The sequence below is a fragment of the Podarcis erhardii genome (genome assembly GCF_964252035.2).
Source record: "Podarcis erhardii genome assembly, chromosome: 3".
Lineage (NCBI taxonomy): Eukaryota > Metazoa > Chordata > Lepidosauria > Squamata > Lacertidae > Podarcis > Podarcis erhardii.
The window spans coordinates 21,847,688-21,866,222 of record NC_138507.1 but is presented as its reverse complement, the minus strand read 5'-3'; the positions used below and the strand labels follow the sequence as shown (position 1 = coordinate 21,866,222).

The following is an 18,535-nucleotide window of genomic DNA, read 5'->3' as shown; positions in this document are numbered from 1 at the left end:
CATGGCTCAGCTGAGGCATTGTGTGGCAGAGTATGGGTTGGCCACACCCTTCAAAAGCATATATCCCCCCCTTGCAAAAAAGAGGAGTTGGCAAAAGGTGAATGCAGCCCTTAGACCAAAAATAATAATAATAATAATAATAATAATAATAATAATAATAATAATAAATTTTATTTATATCCCGCCCTCCCCAGCCGAAGCCGGGCTCAGGGCGGCTAACAACAATCAACAATCAAACAATCAGATATTCACACATTCTAAAAATATTACATTATAAAAATCAATTAAAATCAAATTAATGGCAACTAATTAAGCAAGATTCTAAGCAGGTTGCCAGAGGAGGGAGTCAGGCTGCGCCCTGACTAAAGGCCTGGTGGAACAACTCGGTCTTGCAGGCCCTGCGGAAGGATGTCAGGTCCCGCAGGGCCCTAGTCTCTTGTGACAGAGCGTTCCACCAGATTGGAGCCGCAGCCGAGAAGGCCCTGGCTCTAGTTGAGGCCAGCCTAACCTCTCTGAGGCCTGGGACCTTGAGGATGTTATTATTTGCAGACCGTAGGTTTCTCTGTGGGGCATACCAGGAGAGGCGGTCCCGTAGGTACGAGGGTCCTAGGCCGTATAGGGCTTTAAAGGTTAAAACCAGCACCTTAAACCTGATCCTGTACTCCACCGGGAGCCAGTGCAGCTGGTATAGTACCGGTTGAATGTGATCTCGCAGCGAAGACCCCATAAGGAGTCTCGCCGAGGCATTCTGCACCCGCTGGAGTTTCTGGGTCAGTCTCAAGGGCAGCCCCACGTAGAGCGAGTTACAATAATCCAGTCTGGAGGTGACCGTCGCATGGATCACAGTGGCTAGGTCAGGGCGAGAGAGATAAGGGGCCAACTGCTTAGCTTGGCGGAGATGAAAAAATGCCGCCTTTGTTATAGCTGTAATCTGCGCCTCCATAGAGAGGGAGGTATCGAAGATTACACCCAAACTCTTAACGGACGGTGCTGGCACTAATTGCACCCCCGCAAGAGATGGGAGTTGCCCCCTCAATCCCATATCATCCCGCCCCAGCCAGAGGACCTCTGTCTTCGAAGGATTTAACTTCAACCGGCTCCCACGTAACCATCCAGCCACAGCTTCCAGACATCTCGCCAGTGTATCGGGGGCCGAGTCAGGATGGCCATCCATCAACAGATAGAGTTGGGTGTCATCGGCATACTGATGGCAACCCAGCCCAAAACTCCGGACAAGCTGGGCGAGGGGGCGCATAAAGATGTTAAAAAGCATCGGGGAGAGAATCGCACCCTGAGGCACTCCACACACCAAGGAGTGGCGCGATGACAATTCCCCCCCGAGCGCCACCCTCTGTCCCCGACCAGAGAGAAACGAGCGCAGCCATTGAAGGACTGTGCCCTGGATCCCCACGTCGGCAAGGCGGTGGTCCAGGAGTTCGTGATCGACCATGTCGAAGGCTGCTGACAGATCTAGAAGAATCAGCAGCCCCGACCCGCCTCGATCCAGCTGCCTACGGAGATCATCTGTTAGGGCGACCAGAGCCGTCTCGGTCCCATGACCAGCACGGAAGCCGGACTGGAATGGATCCAGAGCAGATGTTTCATCCAGAAACCTACCAAGCTGTTCAGCAACCGCTCTCTCAATCACCTTACCCAGGAATGGAAGATTCGAGACCGGGCGGTAATTGGATAGATCTAAGGGATCTAATGATGTTTTCTTTAAGAGCGGACGCACCACTGCCTCCTTCAGTTCCCCTGGGAATATCCCGGTGCCAAGGGACAAATGGGTTAGCTACCCTTGCTCTAGAATTTCCTGAAATGCTGCTCTGCAGGAGGCACAGATCCCAGGTGTGTTGACAGAGGTCTCCTAAACACAGGATATAACCTACCAGGAAAGCTCCACTGCTCATCCTGGATTTAAAACTTTAATATTTGAAGCAAGCATTTATGGTAAAAAACAACATTACTGTTCAGAAAAATTAAGGGCATTTCCAAATATGAACTAGAAGAATGTTCTGCATTTCTTATGTCTATAATGCTAATAGAAAACCTGCACTAGCTAGAACTAAGTACCCATTCAAATTAAAAATTGGCCTTCCCCTTTCTATCCTGATCAAGCATGCACAAAAATGATGAGATAAAATACAGGGGTGCTGTTGGTATATATCCGAAAATGTCCACGCATTGCCTGGCAAAAGGGTATGAGGAAGTTTCTTCTTCTTAATTCTTTTTTGTAAAGATTAATATTTTACCCTGGATGACTTTTCTGTTCCAGCAGATTCCCCCGCCCCCCATGAAGGGATCAAAGAAGGAAGCTTCAGGATTGGCAGAAGTGTTAACTACTGAGATTAAAAGGCCCAGAGCAATATCCCAGAGTCCTCTTAGATAGCAGTCAGGCTGTGGCACCCCCTTGTGAAAGTACAAAGTTTCCAAAGCCTGAATAGGTTCTATGGAGGCATTAAGGAAATGAGTACAACTGAGCACAAATATGGATACAGAAAGTATAATAAGCTGTGAGGCATATTTGTACTGTGCGATGAATAGCATTTCGCGAGGGTGGAGTGCACCTTCATCTTAAAAGAACAACAAAAAGTCACTCTAATGGAGGGCATTGTTGTTTGTTGACCTATTTCCAAATAGATTTATAACAAGGCAACTGAGTAAATATCTCAGATGAATAAAGAAACACAAACTCATCTCTTACTTCTAAAAGCCCATTGTTACAGTATAAAGGCATGAGAATTTTATAGAATTTAACAGCTGTACTGAACCTCAGGCATACATGCTTATATGTTAACTAAGAAAGCCAAACAATCACTGGTGGCTCCCAGCAAATATTTCTTTGTCTTTGTGGCATATTATTTCACGAATGTTGTCTCACTGATGCAATAGGATCTAGAGTACTGTTTGTATCTTTCCAAGATATGCAAAAAAGCCTTTGTGATGTGGTAGCAGATCTACATTAAAATATGATGTACAGCAGCTTTCATTAACTGGCCTGCTGAAATCCCTCTGTACTTTCTAAATTAATCAAGTTACACGGCAGAGGTGCAGTTCCTCACTTCCTAGCCTATATGACCAAATAGTTGTCTCATTCTATATTAGAAATAATTGTGATCCGACGGATGCGATGTCCAGAAGCATCTAATTGCAGAGGGAAAGGGTGTCAGTATTGATCAACTTACTGTACTCAATGCCTGGAAAAGGCAGAAGAAAGCCATATACCATACATCTTTTGCTTCTATAACGCTTGGGCAGTACCACAGGAAGAAGTAGGACACAATAAGGAAAGGTGTAGTACCCAGTAACCTGGAATAAAAACAATACGGTGAATGCCAAACATACCTATGAACCATTTTGATTGTTAAAAAGCAAAACTAAAAAGGGGATAAAATCTGTCTGCTTCAAATTCAATACTGTATTGTCTGCACCATCTCACATGTCTAATTTTTTAAATATTCTCTATGGGCATGGTTGTTATTATTTCTTTAAATATATTTTATACAGCATCTAACAAATTCAGTGGCTTAATAAACAATATGATTATTTTTACTACTACCACCTCACTCTGCTTAAGACACAGGAAGGGCTCACTATTGCTCTATTATCTATTAATGTAGACGAACAGCTGTACAAGAGACAAAAGCCTCTCTATCACTGTCACCTAAATACGGTCCCTCTTTAGTCATCCCTGTGTTTTACGATGCTGGAAGCGATTCAGCTGTCATTTATTTAAATGGCAGTGACTCCGAGGAAACACAGACCAGCCCTTCAATAGTAAACATGGTTCTAAAGGCAACCGGTAAAGTGACACTCAGGGCTGATAAGCTGCATGTCATTCAAGGCTTGTGTAAAGCTGGGAGACAGAATCTAGTATATTCTAGCTTTGTTATGTGCAAGTGATGGGCAGATGCAATTAATTCCGCAGAGTGTGACCTCTAACTACAGCAGAATTCTCCAGTGTACTTGTAAAGCAGCCGCTACACAATGTAATTAGATGACCACGGACACTATTAACAAAACCCTGAAACGAACAGACAACATAGATTAATCCTTTCAGAAGAGTGCTATCTGCACAGTATTTTCTTATACATTACATGAATGGGACTGGGTATGTCAGCTGATGATTTGCAACAGGGGATTGGCGAGGGGGAGGAAAGAGGTGGAATGCACTAATTCAGTATAATAGCTCTTCCATTCTGTTGTAAGGGATACAAAGGCATTGTTAGAGGCTGGCATGATTGACTGCAAGGAAAGCACCCACGATGTGGAGCAGGGCACTGAGGTTAGGTCAGGGTGGATCATTAATCCACCACAACAGAGTGTGACAACACAGCATTACTGTATCCCATTCTAGATTTGCCAGCCCAGCAATTCAGAGGGAAGGCCATGTATTTTACAGACATACATAATTTCCACAGTTCAATCCATGCTCAAGGCAGCTTACATCATGAAAAAATACATACCGTATTTTTTGCTCTGTAAGACTCACTTTATCCCTCCTAAAAAGTAAGGGGAAATGTGTGTGCGTCTTATGGAGCGAATGCAGGCTGTGCAGCTATTCCAGAAGCCAGAACAGCAAGAGGGATCGCTGCTTTCGCTGTGCAGCAATCCCTCTTGTTGTTCTGGCTTCTGAGATTTAGATTTTTTTTTTCTTGTTTTCCTCCTCCAAAAACTAGTTGCGTCTTATGGTCTGGTGTGTCTTATAGAGTGAAAAATTCGGTAACTACAATGTGACAAAAGTAGCCATCCATAGTAAATACAAAAATACAAAATACAAAACCAAACTGAACAATTTCGACATAAATTACAGCAAAAGATCCAAAGAAAAAGCAGCAACAAGAGCAACAACTCCCTCCCCAACAACACCTCAGCTGCCTCAGGCCCTCCCAAGTCAGGTGTAAAAAGGCCAGAATTTTGTGCGATGCTCAATTCTCATTTCCAGTAGAAGAGCCAGTCTGCCCAGGTTAAGTACCTTAAGACAAGGGCCAGCATCAAGGATCAGCATGGGTGGCATCTGCTGAGGGCTCACACTCATGCCACACTCATTTTACAAGGCATTGACTGAACTTCCTTGCTTTGGTCACATTTCTTGTGCTATTTTTGCAGAGCTTTTTTCCCCAGCTGGAACTCGCTGGAACTCAGTTTCAGCACCTCTCAGGTGGGCGCATAGAAAGACACCACTAGCTATTTGGATGCAAGTTATATTTAGGAATAAGATGCAACACTTATCTGGTGACTTAAAACAAACAACACATAAAACAAATAATCCAATACAGTCATACCTCGGGTTGAATGTGCTTCGGGATGAGCGCATTTGAGTTGCGCTCCGCGGCAACCCGGAAGTAACGGAGCACGTTACTTCCGGGTTTTGCCGCTTGCGCATGCGCAGATGCTAAAAATGACATCACGTGCATGCGCAGAAGCGGCGAAAAGCGACATGCGTGTGCACAGACGTGCCGTTGCTGGTTATGTTTGCTTTTAGATGTGAACGGGGCTCCGGAATGGATCCCATTCGCATCTAGAGGTACCACTGTATAAGATTACGGAACAACAACAACAACCTACCAATACCAAATCAACACTGATCATGTAGACAGCAGTACTAAATTAAACTAAAGTTGCTATCCTAAACAGGAGTAAGTCCCATTGAACTTAATGGGGCTTGTCTATGAGTAAACAGATATAGGTCTTTATCTGGATGTAAATCTAAGGAAATTACAGCCTAAAGAAAAGCCATGCTTTGTTCACTGAAAAAATAAACTGTTGGAGCCTGACAAGCCTCCTTAGAGCATTCTGCAGACTGCATAGGAACCAGACTCCTAGCAGCTGTGGGGGCTTCAGCCCCCAAATAAAATATTTGAGGGGGATGAATGTTGCCATTCAAATGGTGTGTGTACACCATGTCATGTGATCAATTATGTGGACTGGGGCATACCTGGGACCCTACAATATTTTATTCAAGTTGGCACACCCCTGGCAGAGTGGGTGCCACCAGCTACCCACTGTACCTTATTTGGCAGTAGCATCTGGAACAGGTTCAAACCAGCTTGGACCGGTTCAAACCGGCTTCAACCGGTTCCAACCTTAGACCAGTTCAAACCGGTCTAGACCGGTTCCAACCAGCTTGGACCGGTTCAAACTGGTCTAGTCCGGCTGAAACTGGCTTGGACCGGTTCCTACCAGTCTGAACCAGTTCCAACCGCCTTGGACCAGTTCAAACTGGCTTCAACCAGATCAAACCGGTCTGAATCGTTTCAAACCAGTCTAGACCGGTTCGAACCAGCTTGGACTGGTTCAAACCGGCTTCAACCGGTTGCGACTGGTTTGGACCAGATTTTACCGGTCTAGACCGGTTCCAACCAGCTTGGACCGGTTCCAACCGGTCTAGACTGGCTGAAACTGGCTTCAATCGGTTCCAACCGGTCTAGACGGGTTCAAACCAGCTTCAACTGGTTCAAACCGGTCTGAACCGGTTCCAACTGGTCTAGACCGGTTCCAACCAGCTTGGACCGGTTCCAATGGGTCTAGTCCGGCTGGAACTGGCTTCAACCAGTTTAAACCAGTCTGGAACGGTTCCAACTGGTCTAGACCGGTTCAAACCGGCTTCAACCGGTTCAAACCGGTTCCACCCAGCTGGGACCGGTTCAAACAGGCTTTAACTGGTTCAAACCAGTTAAGACCGGTCTGGACAAGTTCCACCTGGTCTAGAAAGGTCACAACCAGCTTGGACCGATTCCCAACTGGTCTAGACTTGCTGAAACCAGCTTCAACCGGTTCTAACCGGTCTGGACCGGTTCCAACCTGTCTAGAATGGTTCAAACCGGCTTAAACTGGTCTGAAACGGTTCTAATCGGTCTAGACCGGTTCAAACCAGCTTCAACCAGTTCAAACCGGTCTGAAAAGGTTCCAACCGGTTCCAACCAGTCTAGACCTGTTCCAAGCAGCTTGGACCAGTTCAAACAGGCTTCAACTGGTTCTAACCGGTCTGGGCAAGTTCCACCTTGTCTAGAAAGGTTACAACCAGCTTGGACCGGTTCCAAACTGGTCTAGACTGGCTGAAACCAGCTTCAACCGGTTCCAACCGATCTGGACCGGTTCAAACCGGCTTCAACCAGTTCCAACCGGTCTGGACCGGTAACAACCGGTCTAGACAGGTTCAAACAGGCTTAAACCGGTTCAAACTGGTGTGAACCGGTTCCAACCGGTATAGACCGGTTCCAACCGGCTTCGACCGGCTCCAACCGGTCTAGACCGGTTCCACCCACCTTGGACCGGTTGAAACAGGCGTCAACCAGTTCCAACTGGTCTTGGCAAGTTCCACCTGGTCTAGAAAGGTTACAACCAGCTTGGACCGGTTCCAACCAGTCTAGACTGGCTGAAACCGGCTTCAACCGGTTCAAACCGGTCCGGACCGGTTCCAACTGGTCTAGACTGGTTCAAACCGGCTTCAACTGGTTCAAACCGGTCTGAACCAGTTCCAACCGGTCTAGACCGGTTCAAACCAGCTTCACCTGGTTCCAATCGGTCTGGATCGGTTCCAACTGGTCTAGACCGGTTCAAACCAGTCTGAACCGGTTCTAACCGGTCTAGACCGTTTCAAACTGGCTTCAACCGGTTCCAACCGGTCTGAACCGGTTCCAACCGGTCTTGACCAGTTCCAACCAGCTTCTACTGGTTCAAACCGGTCTAGTCTGGCTGAAACTGGCTTGGACCGGTTCCAACCGGCTTCATCCGGTTCCAACTGGCTTGGACAGGTTAAAACCGGTTTCAACCGGTTGCGACTGGTTTGCACCAGATTTAACTGGTCTAGACCGGTTTCAACCAGCTTGGACCAGTTCCAACCGGTCTAGACCGGTTCAAACCGGCTTCAACTGGTTCAAACCGGTCTCAAACCGTTTCCAACTGGTCTAGACTGGTTCCAACCAGCTTGGACCGGTTCCAACCGGTCTAGTCCAGCTGAAACTGGCTTCAACCAGTTTAAACCGGTCTGGACCGGTTGAAACCGGTCTAGACCCGTTTCAACCAGCTTGGGCCGGTTCCAACCGGACTACACTGGTTCCAACCAGTCTAGACCGGTTCTAACCAGCTTGGACCAGTTCCAACCAGTCTAGTCCGGCTGAAACCGGCTTCAACCAGTTGAAACCGGTCTGGGCCGGCTCCAACCGGTCTGGACCGGTTCCAACAGGCTTCAACAGGTTCAAACTAGTCTGAACCGGTTCTAACTGGTCTAGATCGGTTCCAACCAGCTTGGACCGGTTCCAACCAGTCTAGTCTGGCTGAAACTGGCTTCAATCAGTTTAAACCAGTCTGGACCGGTTCCAACCGGTCTAGACCGGTTCAAACCGGCTTCAACTGATTCAAACCAGTTCCAACCGGTCTAGACCGGTTCCACGAAGTTTGGACCGGTTGAAACAGGCTTTAACCGGTTCAAACCGGTCTGAACCGGTTCCAACCAGTCTAGACCGGTTCCAAACAGCTTGGATCGGTTCAAACCGGCTTGGACACGTTCCAACCAGTCTGAACCGGTCTGAACCGGTCTGAACCAGTTCCAACCAGTCTAGACCGGTTCTAACCAGCTTGGACCGGTTCCATCTGATATAGTCCAGCTGAAACCAGCTTCAGCCAGTTTAAACCTGTCTGGACCGGTTCCAACTGGTCTAGACCGCTCTGGACTGGTTCAAACCGGTCTGGACCGGTTCCAACCAGCTTGGAGCAGCTCAAACCAGCTTCAACCGGTTCCAACCAGTTTGGACCAGATTCAACCAGTCTAGACCGCTTCCAGAAAGACATCTACTTCTGCTTCATTGACTATGCAAAAGCCTTTGACTCTGTCGACCACAGCAAACTATGGTAAGTTCTTAAAGAAATGGGAGTACTTGATCACCTCATCTGTCTTCTGAGAAATCTCTATGTGGGACAAGAAGCTACCGTTACAACTGCATATTGAACAACAGATGGTTCACAATTGGAAAAGGAGTGCAACAAGCCGGAATTAAGATTGCCGGAAGAAATATCAACAACCTCAGATATGCATTTGATGGCAGAAAGTGAGGAGGAATTAAAGAACCTTTTAATGAGGGTGAAAGAGGAGAGCGCAAAATATGGTCTGAAGCTCAACATCAAAAAAACGAAGATCATGGCGACTGGTCCCATCACCTCCTGGCAAATAGAAGGGGAATACATGGAGGCAGTGAGAGATTTTACTTTCTTGGGCTCCATGATCACTGCAGATGGTGACAGCAGCCACGAAATTAAAAGACGCCTGCTTCTTGGGAGAAAAGCAATGACAAACCTAGACAGCATCTTAAAAAGCAGAGGCATCACCTTGCCAACAAAGGTCTGTATAGTTAAAGCCATGGTTTTAATACAATTTCATGTAATATTTAATACAATTTAATTTTATCCAGCACTAGAAAAGTTTCCTACAAAGGTAGTTTACCAGGAAAGGAAGAAATTCCCCCCCTATCCCATTCCAAACCTTGAGTAAGCTAGAAGAGTATCAATGTTGCAGCATCTGTTTCTTGTCAGGGCCTCATATATTTAACATGCTCTTGACTCTGGTGAATTTGTCTAAGCAGATATAAACTACTGGACTCATCTATTTTGGCAAGCCATCACCCTTACCCACAACAAGTCTCTTGGCCATATATGCTTTGCTCTATGAAAGGCAAATGTGGAGGTTTCAGAGTTTAATCTACAAGTCCTTTTTCTAACTTATTCTCAGTCTGAAATCTAGAAAGAAAACGTTCCCCCCCCTTCCCTTTCCATTGGCCACAACTGGGTAGTTTTGTTTTAAGCTTGCACCTCTTTCTATCTGAGCAAGCTTGTTTAAAAAAAGAACCTGGAACTAATACGATTTCCCCAGGGGCAAAAAGAGATGTGCAAGAGTTAGTTTGTTCTGCAAGAGGTTCATAAGAATGAGCATAGCCAGCGTAAAAGGTAGACGAATGCCAAACTTCAGCAAGGATGGCAAGTACCTGGCTACCAATTGCTGCTATGCTGTGTACTTTTCCTTTTGCAAATCTGGAAAATGGATAGGTTTTACAAGAACATGTTCATAAAAATCAACCGACTTAGGGACAGGGCATGCATGTAGAATACAAAGGAAAATATATTATTATCAGCAACCAGCAAAGAACAAAATAAGCCAAACTACTAGCTTGCTTACCAAGGCATAAGTAGGCCAATTTTGGTCCGTTTGCTTTTACTAATAAGATAGCCGGCAACAGGGTCTGCTGCTGCCCCCCATGTCTTGCCAATAAAAAGCACCAAAGAAGTATGAAATGGAGTAATCTGAAAAACAAAAAAGGACACCTACCTTAAGAAAGGCGTAACCATGTCAAGAATCAGAGAGCACAAAATAACTCTACAAAAATGTACTTCAATGCATTATATAAAATGAGAGAAGAATTCTATTACTGTATTTTGTTGCTAGAGGTTTCATTTGTGCTGCTGCTAGTTCGTTTTACTGTATATCTGGCATCATTCTAGTTGTATGGAAGCTTGATTATATTTTAAGAAAAGTGAGATAGAAGATTAAATAAACATGGACACAACACCACATGCTGGTTGCTACTGCAGGCATCAAATAGATGACTCTCCATCGTCAGCGAGGAATAGCAAGCTAGCACTAAGCTGATAATGAACAAAATAGCACAATGATCCATAAACTGTGCTCCATGGACAGCTTTCAGGTGGTCTGTGAAATGGCACCCAAAATAAAGAGGTAAATTAAGGCCTTTCCAGAGCAAACAATGACAAATACTTTTACTAGCTAGTGACTGGGCAGTAATAGAGTCATGAATGTTCTGTCACTGAAATTCTGTCAGGCAAGAAGTTACAACTCAAAGTTCTTCTCCACCCCCAATGTACAGCTTCACTTCAAAGAAATTGTGTCACAACCCAGAAGACTATCAGGAAGTTTTCTACATAATGTATGCAATTACGGTGGTCTTCAAAGGATAGTCTCATCTATTATAATAGCACTGTTAAGAATTACTACTACACAGCAGTGCAAGGGGTGTTCCTATAAGGCTGAATGCTGGCTGCATGTGCATCATACCTCGGGTTACGAAATCTGCGGGTTGCACGTTTTTGGGTTGTGGACCACACCGAACCTGGAAGTACCAGAACGGGTTACTTCTGGGTTTCAGTGCTCACTCATGCATGGAAGCGCAAAATGACATCACGCACATGCACAGAAGCGCCGAATTGTATCATGTGCGTGCGCAGACGTGGGTTGCGAACGCTGCAGGTTGTGAACGTGCCTCCCTCATGGATCATGTTCGCAACCCGAGGTATGACTGTATATGCAGTAATCATGTGGCTCATGCAACTGGGGAAAAAACCAGGAATAGACTGCAGTTTACATGTCAATCACTCATTTGACCGTTTAATCATAAATTTGTCCAAAGGTCTGAACTGGCATTGGGGGGTAGAATCAAGCTCTACTGTGGAGACAGCTGCCACTTCAAATGATTTGAACTTTACATTTTAAACTTTACATCTTAAATGAACCTCCACCACGTGGCTGTTAGGTGAGCAGTGGTCCATAGAAAGGGTTAAACAAAAATCCACAAAACTGCACACAGGTACATGAATTATCCAATTCCATATACAAGCTGCGAGACATATTTGTGCAACTGCACTCAGGAGACATGGCTTGGGGGATCCATGACAGCTGAGCATGGTGAACCAACCCAAAGTCCTAAACAGATTACTGGAGGTTTGGTTTGGGCCGACGAGAAATGGCATCCTGGGACTGTTCAGGGGGTGGAAGAGAGGGAGACAGATTGGTTCACCATCACTTTGCTACCTAAATGATTTTGGGGGAAGAAGTGAGGATTTGGCTCCTCCTCTAACCATCAGGTTATTGTGGGATGTGAGGCAAATGTCCTTCATGCTCTTTTCCTCCCATTCAACAATTCTTTGATGGCTCCCACTCATTAGTAAGTCTTTTTACTCCTAATGAGTTCAGCAAGTGCTTCCACAAATTTTCCTAACTGGAGATGTGTAAGAGCAAAGAGAGATGTTTGCAAGCTCAATTATCTCAATATTATTAATTTTTATTTTATTTTATTTTATTTTTAATACCACCCTATACTCGTAGGTCTCAGGGTGGTTCACAAGATAAAATCACTATATAAAAACACAAAATACATAATAAAAATTAAAACCACCACCACCACAATCCAATAATCCCCCGCAACACATTTCAAAAGGGTATAGGATGTCAGTCAGCCAAAGGTCTGGTTAAAGAGGAACATTTTTATCTGGTGCAAAAAATGTACAATGAAGGCACCAGCCTAACCTCCCTAGGGAGAACATTCTGCAAATGGGGAGTCACTGCAGAAAAGGCCTCTTCTTGTGTTGCCATCCTCCAGACCTCTCGTGAATACCAAGTTGACACACATAGAATCATAGAGTTGGAAGAGACCACAAGGGCCATCGAGTCCAACCCCCTGCCAAGCAGGAAACACCATCAGAGCACTCCTGACATATGGTTGTCAAGCCTCTGCTTAAAGACCTCCAAAGAAGGAGACTCCACCACACTCCTTGGCAGCAAATTCCACTGTCAAACAGCTCTTACTGTCAGGACGTTCTTCCTAATGTTTAGGTGGAATCTTTTTTCTTGTAGTTTGGAACCATTGCTCCGTGTCTGCTTCTCACCCAGCACTTCCCTAAGTTTTATGACACTGGCAAGGATGACATTCTCTAACTTGTGCCTGGAGCTTACAAAACTACTTACCATTGCTATATCTAAAAGAAAGATTTGCAGAAAGAAAGAGGTGGCACTGCTAGCAGCCTGGTTTGGAGCACCTCCAATGCCATAGCACAATTTGCTGCACACCGAAAGCTTGTCTTCATTGCTGAGCTGAAAAGGTGAAAAGACAGGCCAAGATCAAGTACAGAAACAGTGGCGATCAAATTTCAAAAAGTTATGAATAGATTCCAACTGCTTGCTTGCGCTCTCTCTCTCTCAACAGAATGTATCTGCTCTCCTAAAAAATAATTGACAGAGAAACAATAGGTCTGAATCACTTTTAATCAGGAGCCCACAAATATGGTTGCCATGGCGATCAACTGTGCACTGCAGCTCCTAGCCATAAGAAGGAATTTGTCTGCCCTTTTTTGTTTGTAAAGAAAATGTTTAAAATAAATTTGCCAGACCAGACTCTCCTACTGTCACTAATCTCGCCACACCCATTTCTGTGCCACCCCTTGCTGCAGAAGCAGCACTGTTTTCAAACAGGGTGTTTTTTTAATAAAATAATAAAATAATAATACAGTGGTACCTCGGGTTACATACGCTTCAGGTTACATACGCTTCAGGTTACAGATTCCGCTAACCTAGAAATAGTACCTCAGGTTAAGAACTTTGCTTCAGGATCAGAACAGAAATCGTGCTCCAGCGGCGCGGCAGCAGCAGGAGGCCCCATTAGCTAAAGTGGTGCTTCAGGTTAAGAACAGTTTCAGGTTAAGAACGGACCTCCGGAACGAATTACAGTAAGTACTTAACCCAAGGTACCACTGTAGTGGCAATTGCAAGCCCTAATGCATATATTTAGTTTGTGCATTTTTGAAACATTGTTAACAAGGAACTATACATAGACGGGGTTATTTTCAGCTACTGATTTCAAAATCTGCCAGTCAAATAAATATCCACCCAGTCCCATGTTGTTGCTGTTTCATTATCAGAAAGGACCAGGATTGAACCAGCAGAAGTTTGAAAAGAATGAAAAAGAACTACAAAACATGGGACTCAGAGATAAAGCTACAGGCTGGCCTCATCAATGAGAAATGAGCACTGGAAATTTTGACAAACTCTCTGAAATTATCTTGTGAGCATTAGTTGGTTTCATGCTTTCCAGCCTTCTCAAATCCAACCATTTTCCATTCTCTTTGCATGTACAGTACTTGTTGGAATCCACAGAATTTCCAGTGTTCCATTCCTTCCTTGTCTTTATTTATCTATTTTATTGTTCTAAGGAACAAACTGGCTTATTGATGGATTAACTAAGTGGTTCTCAAACTTTTTTCTCTGGGCCACCCTTTTAGATTAAAAATTTGCTTGCAGTTTTTTTATTGATAAGAAATAAATTGGGAAACAACTAGGAATGTCCTCAGTATCACATGATGCTCTTGATGCATTCAGTAATACTGCATGGCACACAACACTCCTAGAATTGTACTATTTCAGGGACAACGCTTTTCCGGGTACTAGACCTAGCATTCAGTGCTGCTAAATAAATATCGAAGCACACCTGCTGTATCCAGCTCCTTCCGTCTCTGAACAGTGAAAACAGGAGGGAGTAATAGGCAACAGGACACAGTGGGAAGGACCATTGGTGGTGTGGAGAAAACATACTAGCCAAGAGGAATGTTGTCGGGGAAGAGAAATAATTGTATCTGAGTTAGTTTTACTGTCGTACCTTGGATTTCAAATGCCTTGGCTCCCGAACAAATCGGCTCCCGCACGATCGAAACCCAGAAGTGAGTGTTCTGGTTTTCAAAGGATTTTCGGAAGCTGAATGTCCGGAACGGCTTCCATGGCTTCCAATAGGCTGCAGAATGCTTCTGCAGCCAATTGGAAGCCGTGCATTGGTTTTTGAAAGGTTCTGGAAGTCAAATGGACTCCCAGAACGCATTCTGTTTGAGAAGCAAGGTACAACTGTAATTTGCTTTAAGGATTATTTTGAATCAAAAGGTGGGGTAAAGTTAATAAATAAATATTTTTTTTTTGCAAGAAAACAATTGAATACAATATCTTTTGAAAAAATTGTACATTTTGCAAGGAGCGAAGCTTTGTATATTAAGTTGTTTGTTCAATATTCGCTTCATTTGGAAGTAACCAGAACATATTTTAGGCTGCAGTCTGATGCACATTTATCTGTCCCAATAAACTCAGTGAGGCTTATTCTGAGTAAAATATACAGGATCGCACTGTACGCAAAGTGCAGGTTTTGTACTGTTGTACTGCAAGACTTTTTCCTCACACTCTCTCACCTACTCATTGAATGAAAGCAAGACATTTAAAAGCCACTCGCTCTCCTTGCCCCACATTCTTCTTCTTCTTCTTCTTCTTCTTCTTCTTCTTCTTCTTCTCATTTACTTTTCACTAAGTTTGCAGGGGTTTGGATTATGGGTGTGTGATGGTTTATCACAGAAGAATGGGCAATTCTGTAGATGCATATTGTTTGCATTGCAATGTTAAACCAAAAAATCAAATAAGGTTTACATTTTTAAAACAGGCACCTATCTATAATATTTTGCAATTAATTTAATTTACAGAATGCAGTATTTTAAATTCAACTGGAGTTTCACCGTGTGATCTTTTTGTTTTGTTCATTCTTATTCTTAAAACTTCTCTCTATACTCAGAAAAACCTTACGCAGCCTTCACAATAGGTTAGCTACCACTTCATAAATCAGTTGGTTCACTTGAATGGTAAAAAAAGGCTTCCCCACTCCTGCTCTTTCTTTACACGTTTTGAATGAGAAGAAAAACTATATTATTATTATATTATTATTATTACCCTTTATCCATAAATGTCAGAGTAGTTCAAAGCATTTTGAATACCCAGCAAGAAAGTCAATTACTTCTGTCTTAATTTAAGCTTGAGGTTGTGATCTTCAGAATGACACATGAAGCTACATTTTTGTGAAGAAAGAGACGTGGGAACTATATTATTGTTGTGGTTGTTCGCAACCTTCATCCGTAGATGTCAGAGCGGTTCAGAGCATTTTGAATACCCAACCAAAAAGTCAATTACTTCTTCTGGCTTAATTTAAGCTTGAGGTCTGAAGGACACATGAAGCTACATTTTTGTGAAGAAAGAGATGCGGGGAATTACTATTACTGTATTATTATTATTATTATTATTATTATTAGGCCCGCCTTTCTCCCTGACGGGACTCCAGGCGGCTTAGGGATTTTAAAAAAAACAAGTCTTGCCACCGGGTTAAATTAAGTAAAAGCACTTGATGGTGAGACTTCGCGGTGTTCCCTGCCTCGACTTGGTGTTTTTTCCCCCGAGGGAGCCGGGACGCCGCTCCGTGTGGAAGAAGGGAATTTTCTGGACCCACCTGTTCGTCGCTAGCCCCCTCCAGCCTCGGCTCGGGCAGCAGCGCGCCGCTCATTCTCGCGCCGGCCACCGCGCCGGCCATTGCGGCGGCGACAACGGCAGCCCTTCGACAGCGGAGCCCCGCGGGCGCTGGTTCGCCCAGGGGCGGGGCCGCCCGCCCGGCGCTCTAGCCTCCCTTCGCCCGGGCGGGCAGGGAGAGAAGCGGCCCACGGGGTGGCCCCTCGCCGCTCAACATCGACCGCCGCCGCCGCCGCCGCCGCTTGCCCTGGCCAAGTTGGCTTCTCCGCGGCCCGTGAGGCGCGCGTCCCTTTCCCGCCCCCTCCAGTTCCTCAGAGCCCACCCGGTGCTCAAAAAAAAAAGCCTCTGTGTAACTCAGTCTGCAACCCCTAAGTGCTCCTTGCCTCCGTGAACCGCCCTGAGACTTCCGGGGTATAGGGAGGTATATAAGTTCAATAAATAAATATGAAACCCATTGAATGCTGTGGGTTCTGCGCCCAACGTCCGAATGGAGTTTAGACGCCTCTGCGTGTTTTCTACACGGATAAACTGCCTCAACTCGGTTCCTCTGGTGTGGACTTGGGTCACATCCGTTGGATTCCTTTATTTTCTTGTATATAATTTTATTAAGTTTTCTGTTTTACGGTTTAAAATACTCATTTGACATCCTTAAAATATCAGTGGCTTCCCTTCTTCTTTCTCCACGGTTCATTTTACATATCATAAATCCCAGCGTGTTTTACAAAAACTATGCCATTATTGCAGCCATCAAAACTTGTTTACTGTTGAATTTATCTTAATGCTGCCAGCGTTTTCAGCTGCCAACACATTTCCCACATATTCAATAAACGTTTTCCAATCTTCCTTAAACATGTCTTCTTCATGTTCTCTTATTCTATATGTTAAGTCTGCGAGTCGTGCCTATTCTGTCAACTTAAATTGCCATTCTTCAGTTGGGACCTCGCTCGCTTTCCATCCGTTGGCTTCCTTTAAACCTTTTCTCTCTCAAACAATTCTGAACTGCAAGGGCCCACATTTATATTGTTGTATAAAACCCCTGAGCTTTGTGCTTACAACAGAAACTTAAGGAGCCTGAGCATGGCGTTCAAACAGAATTGCTGGCAAAAGATGCGTAGAGGCCAATCTTTCTGGGCTAAACTGGGTATTTACACCTGCTATCCTCCAAAGCATCGCCTATCCTCCAAGACAAGGCATCTTCCAGGGTTACGTCTCTCCTCTCATTTTGCCCTCACAACAAGCCTGCAAAGTAGGCTAGTCCAAAAGGACAAAGTCTTCCCTTGTACGACTGAACTGAAGACTTATACAAACTCCCAACATATGAACGACTTGCATATAAATGCAGACTTGCCATGGACAAATTCAATGACATTTGGAATCCATTCTTACAAATACTGTAATAAGTTAAGATCTGGTTAAGTACAGTAACAATTGTAAAGTATAGAGTTTGGGGTCCCCCCCTTTACTTTCCCTTCTACATGGGTGCTCTTTCTTTCTCTCTCTTTTATTTACATCTCACCATGTTTAGTGCACATATAATTATGTACTTTTAACTTTCAATAAAGATGTCTGGTAATTTTTTATTTTGTTTAAAGACGTATCAAATTTTAAGCCATGTGTGAATTACAAGGACAAAATATAGCCAAAGACAATTCAGGCTTGAAACAGTGCTTTTAATAGTATTCATTCCACCACCCCCTCAGAAAAAAACCAACTACCCTACAACTTTTATAAATACAAATAGTTCTACAAATAGCCCCCTATTAATATTGTGCCTCATCTTTCCAGTTCGGTACTCTGCTGAAAATATGTTTCAAAGTAAAATCTTCGTATTGTGCTTAAAATCATAACAAATGAAGAGTTTAAACTGCATCCAGTCCAAAAATTGCAGCTGCAACCTAAGCACATACCAGCTCCTTTTGAAAAGCTTGCTTCGGTCATGGCATGCATAGTGATTGCGCTGTGAGTCCTGCGTCTGTAGAATCCCATTTTTCAGTCTTCAACTCTCTGGATATCACAGTTCTCTCTGGCTGCAAGCCTCTACACGCTTACCTGGGAGCAAGTCCCATTGAACTCATTGAACTTACTTTGGAAACAACATGTATGAGAGAGCACTGCACATCGCTATTTCTATGGTGATCTGAACAAATGGGTCTGTAAACGGGTTTGGGCTAACCATGGTTGACACAACTAACCACAGTTGCCTCCAAAATTGAAAGGTGGTAGGAGAGTAACGCCTACAGGATTGTGTTTGCCTGCTTTTCAGCTCAGCAAGTTAAAGCAATCCTTATGTCTCCTACCACTTTTTAAGAACTATAACAGGAAGGTTATTGCCTATGCCAAGTCATTTTCCAGCAATTTTAAGAAATGCACTACTTAATTTGCTTTATCATCTAAAATTGATTGCCCAGCTTCTTGAAACAACACTGCTCA

At 44.3% G+C, this 18,535-nt stretch overlaps 1 protein-coding gene across 3 annotated transcripts in view; it reads right to left on the bottom strand.

The window, feature by feature from the left end:
* MFSD2B (MFSD2 lysolipid transporter B, sphingolipid) overlaps positions 1 to 17,298 on the bottom strand; it is a 31,787-nt gene extending 14,489 nt beyond the window's left edge. The window contains exons 1-4 of one of the 3 annotated variants that reach the window (XM_081857187.1): positions 16,089 to 17,298; positions 12,752 to 12,877; positions 10,172 to 10,296; positions 3,186 to 3,309 (exon numbers count right to left, since the gene is read on the bottom strand). In XM_081857187.1, coding sequence (XP_081713313.1) covers positions 3,186 to 3,309; positions 10,172 to 10,296; positions 12,752 to 12,877; positions 16,089 to 16,169 — 456 coding nt within the window. In that variant the 5' untranslated portion in view covers positions 16,170 to 17,298. Of the gene's footprint in view, positions 1 to 3,185; positions 3,310 to 10,171; positions 10,297 to 12,751; positions 12,878 to 15,009; positions 15,218 to 15,712; positions 15,790 to 16,088 lie in introns of those variants that run through there. The other 2 variants (XM_081857188.1, XM_081857189.1) reach the window with 2 other exon arrangements.
* Positions 17,299 to 18,535: the final 1,237 nt, after the last annotated feature.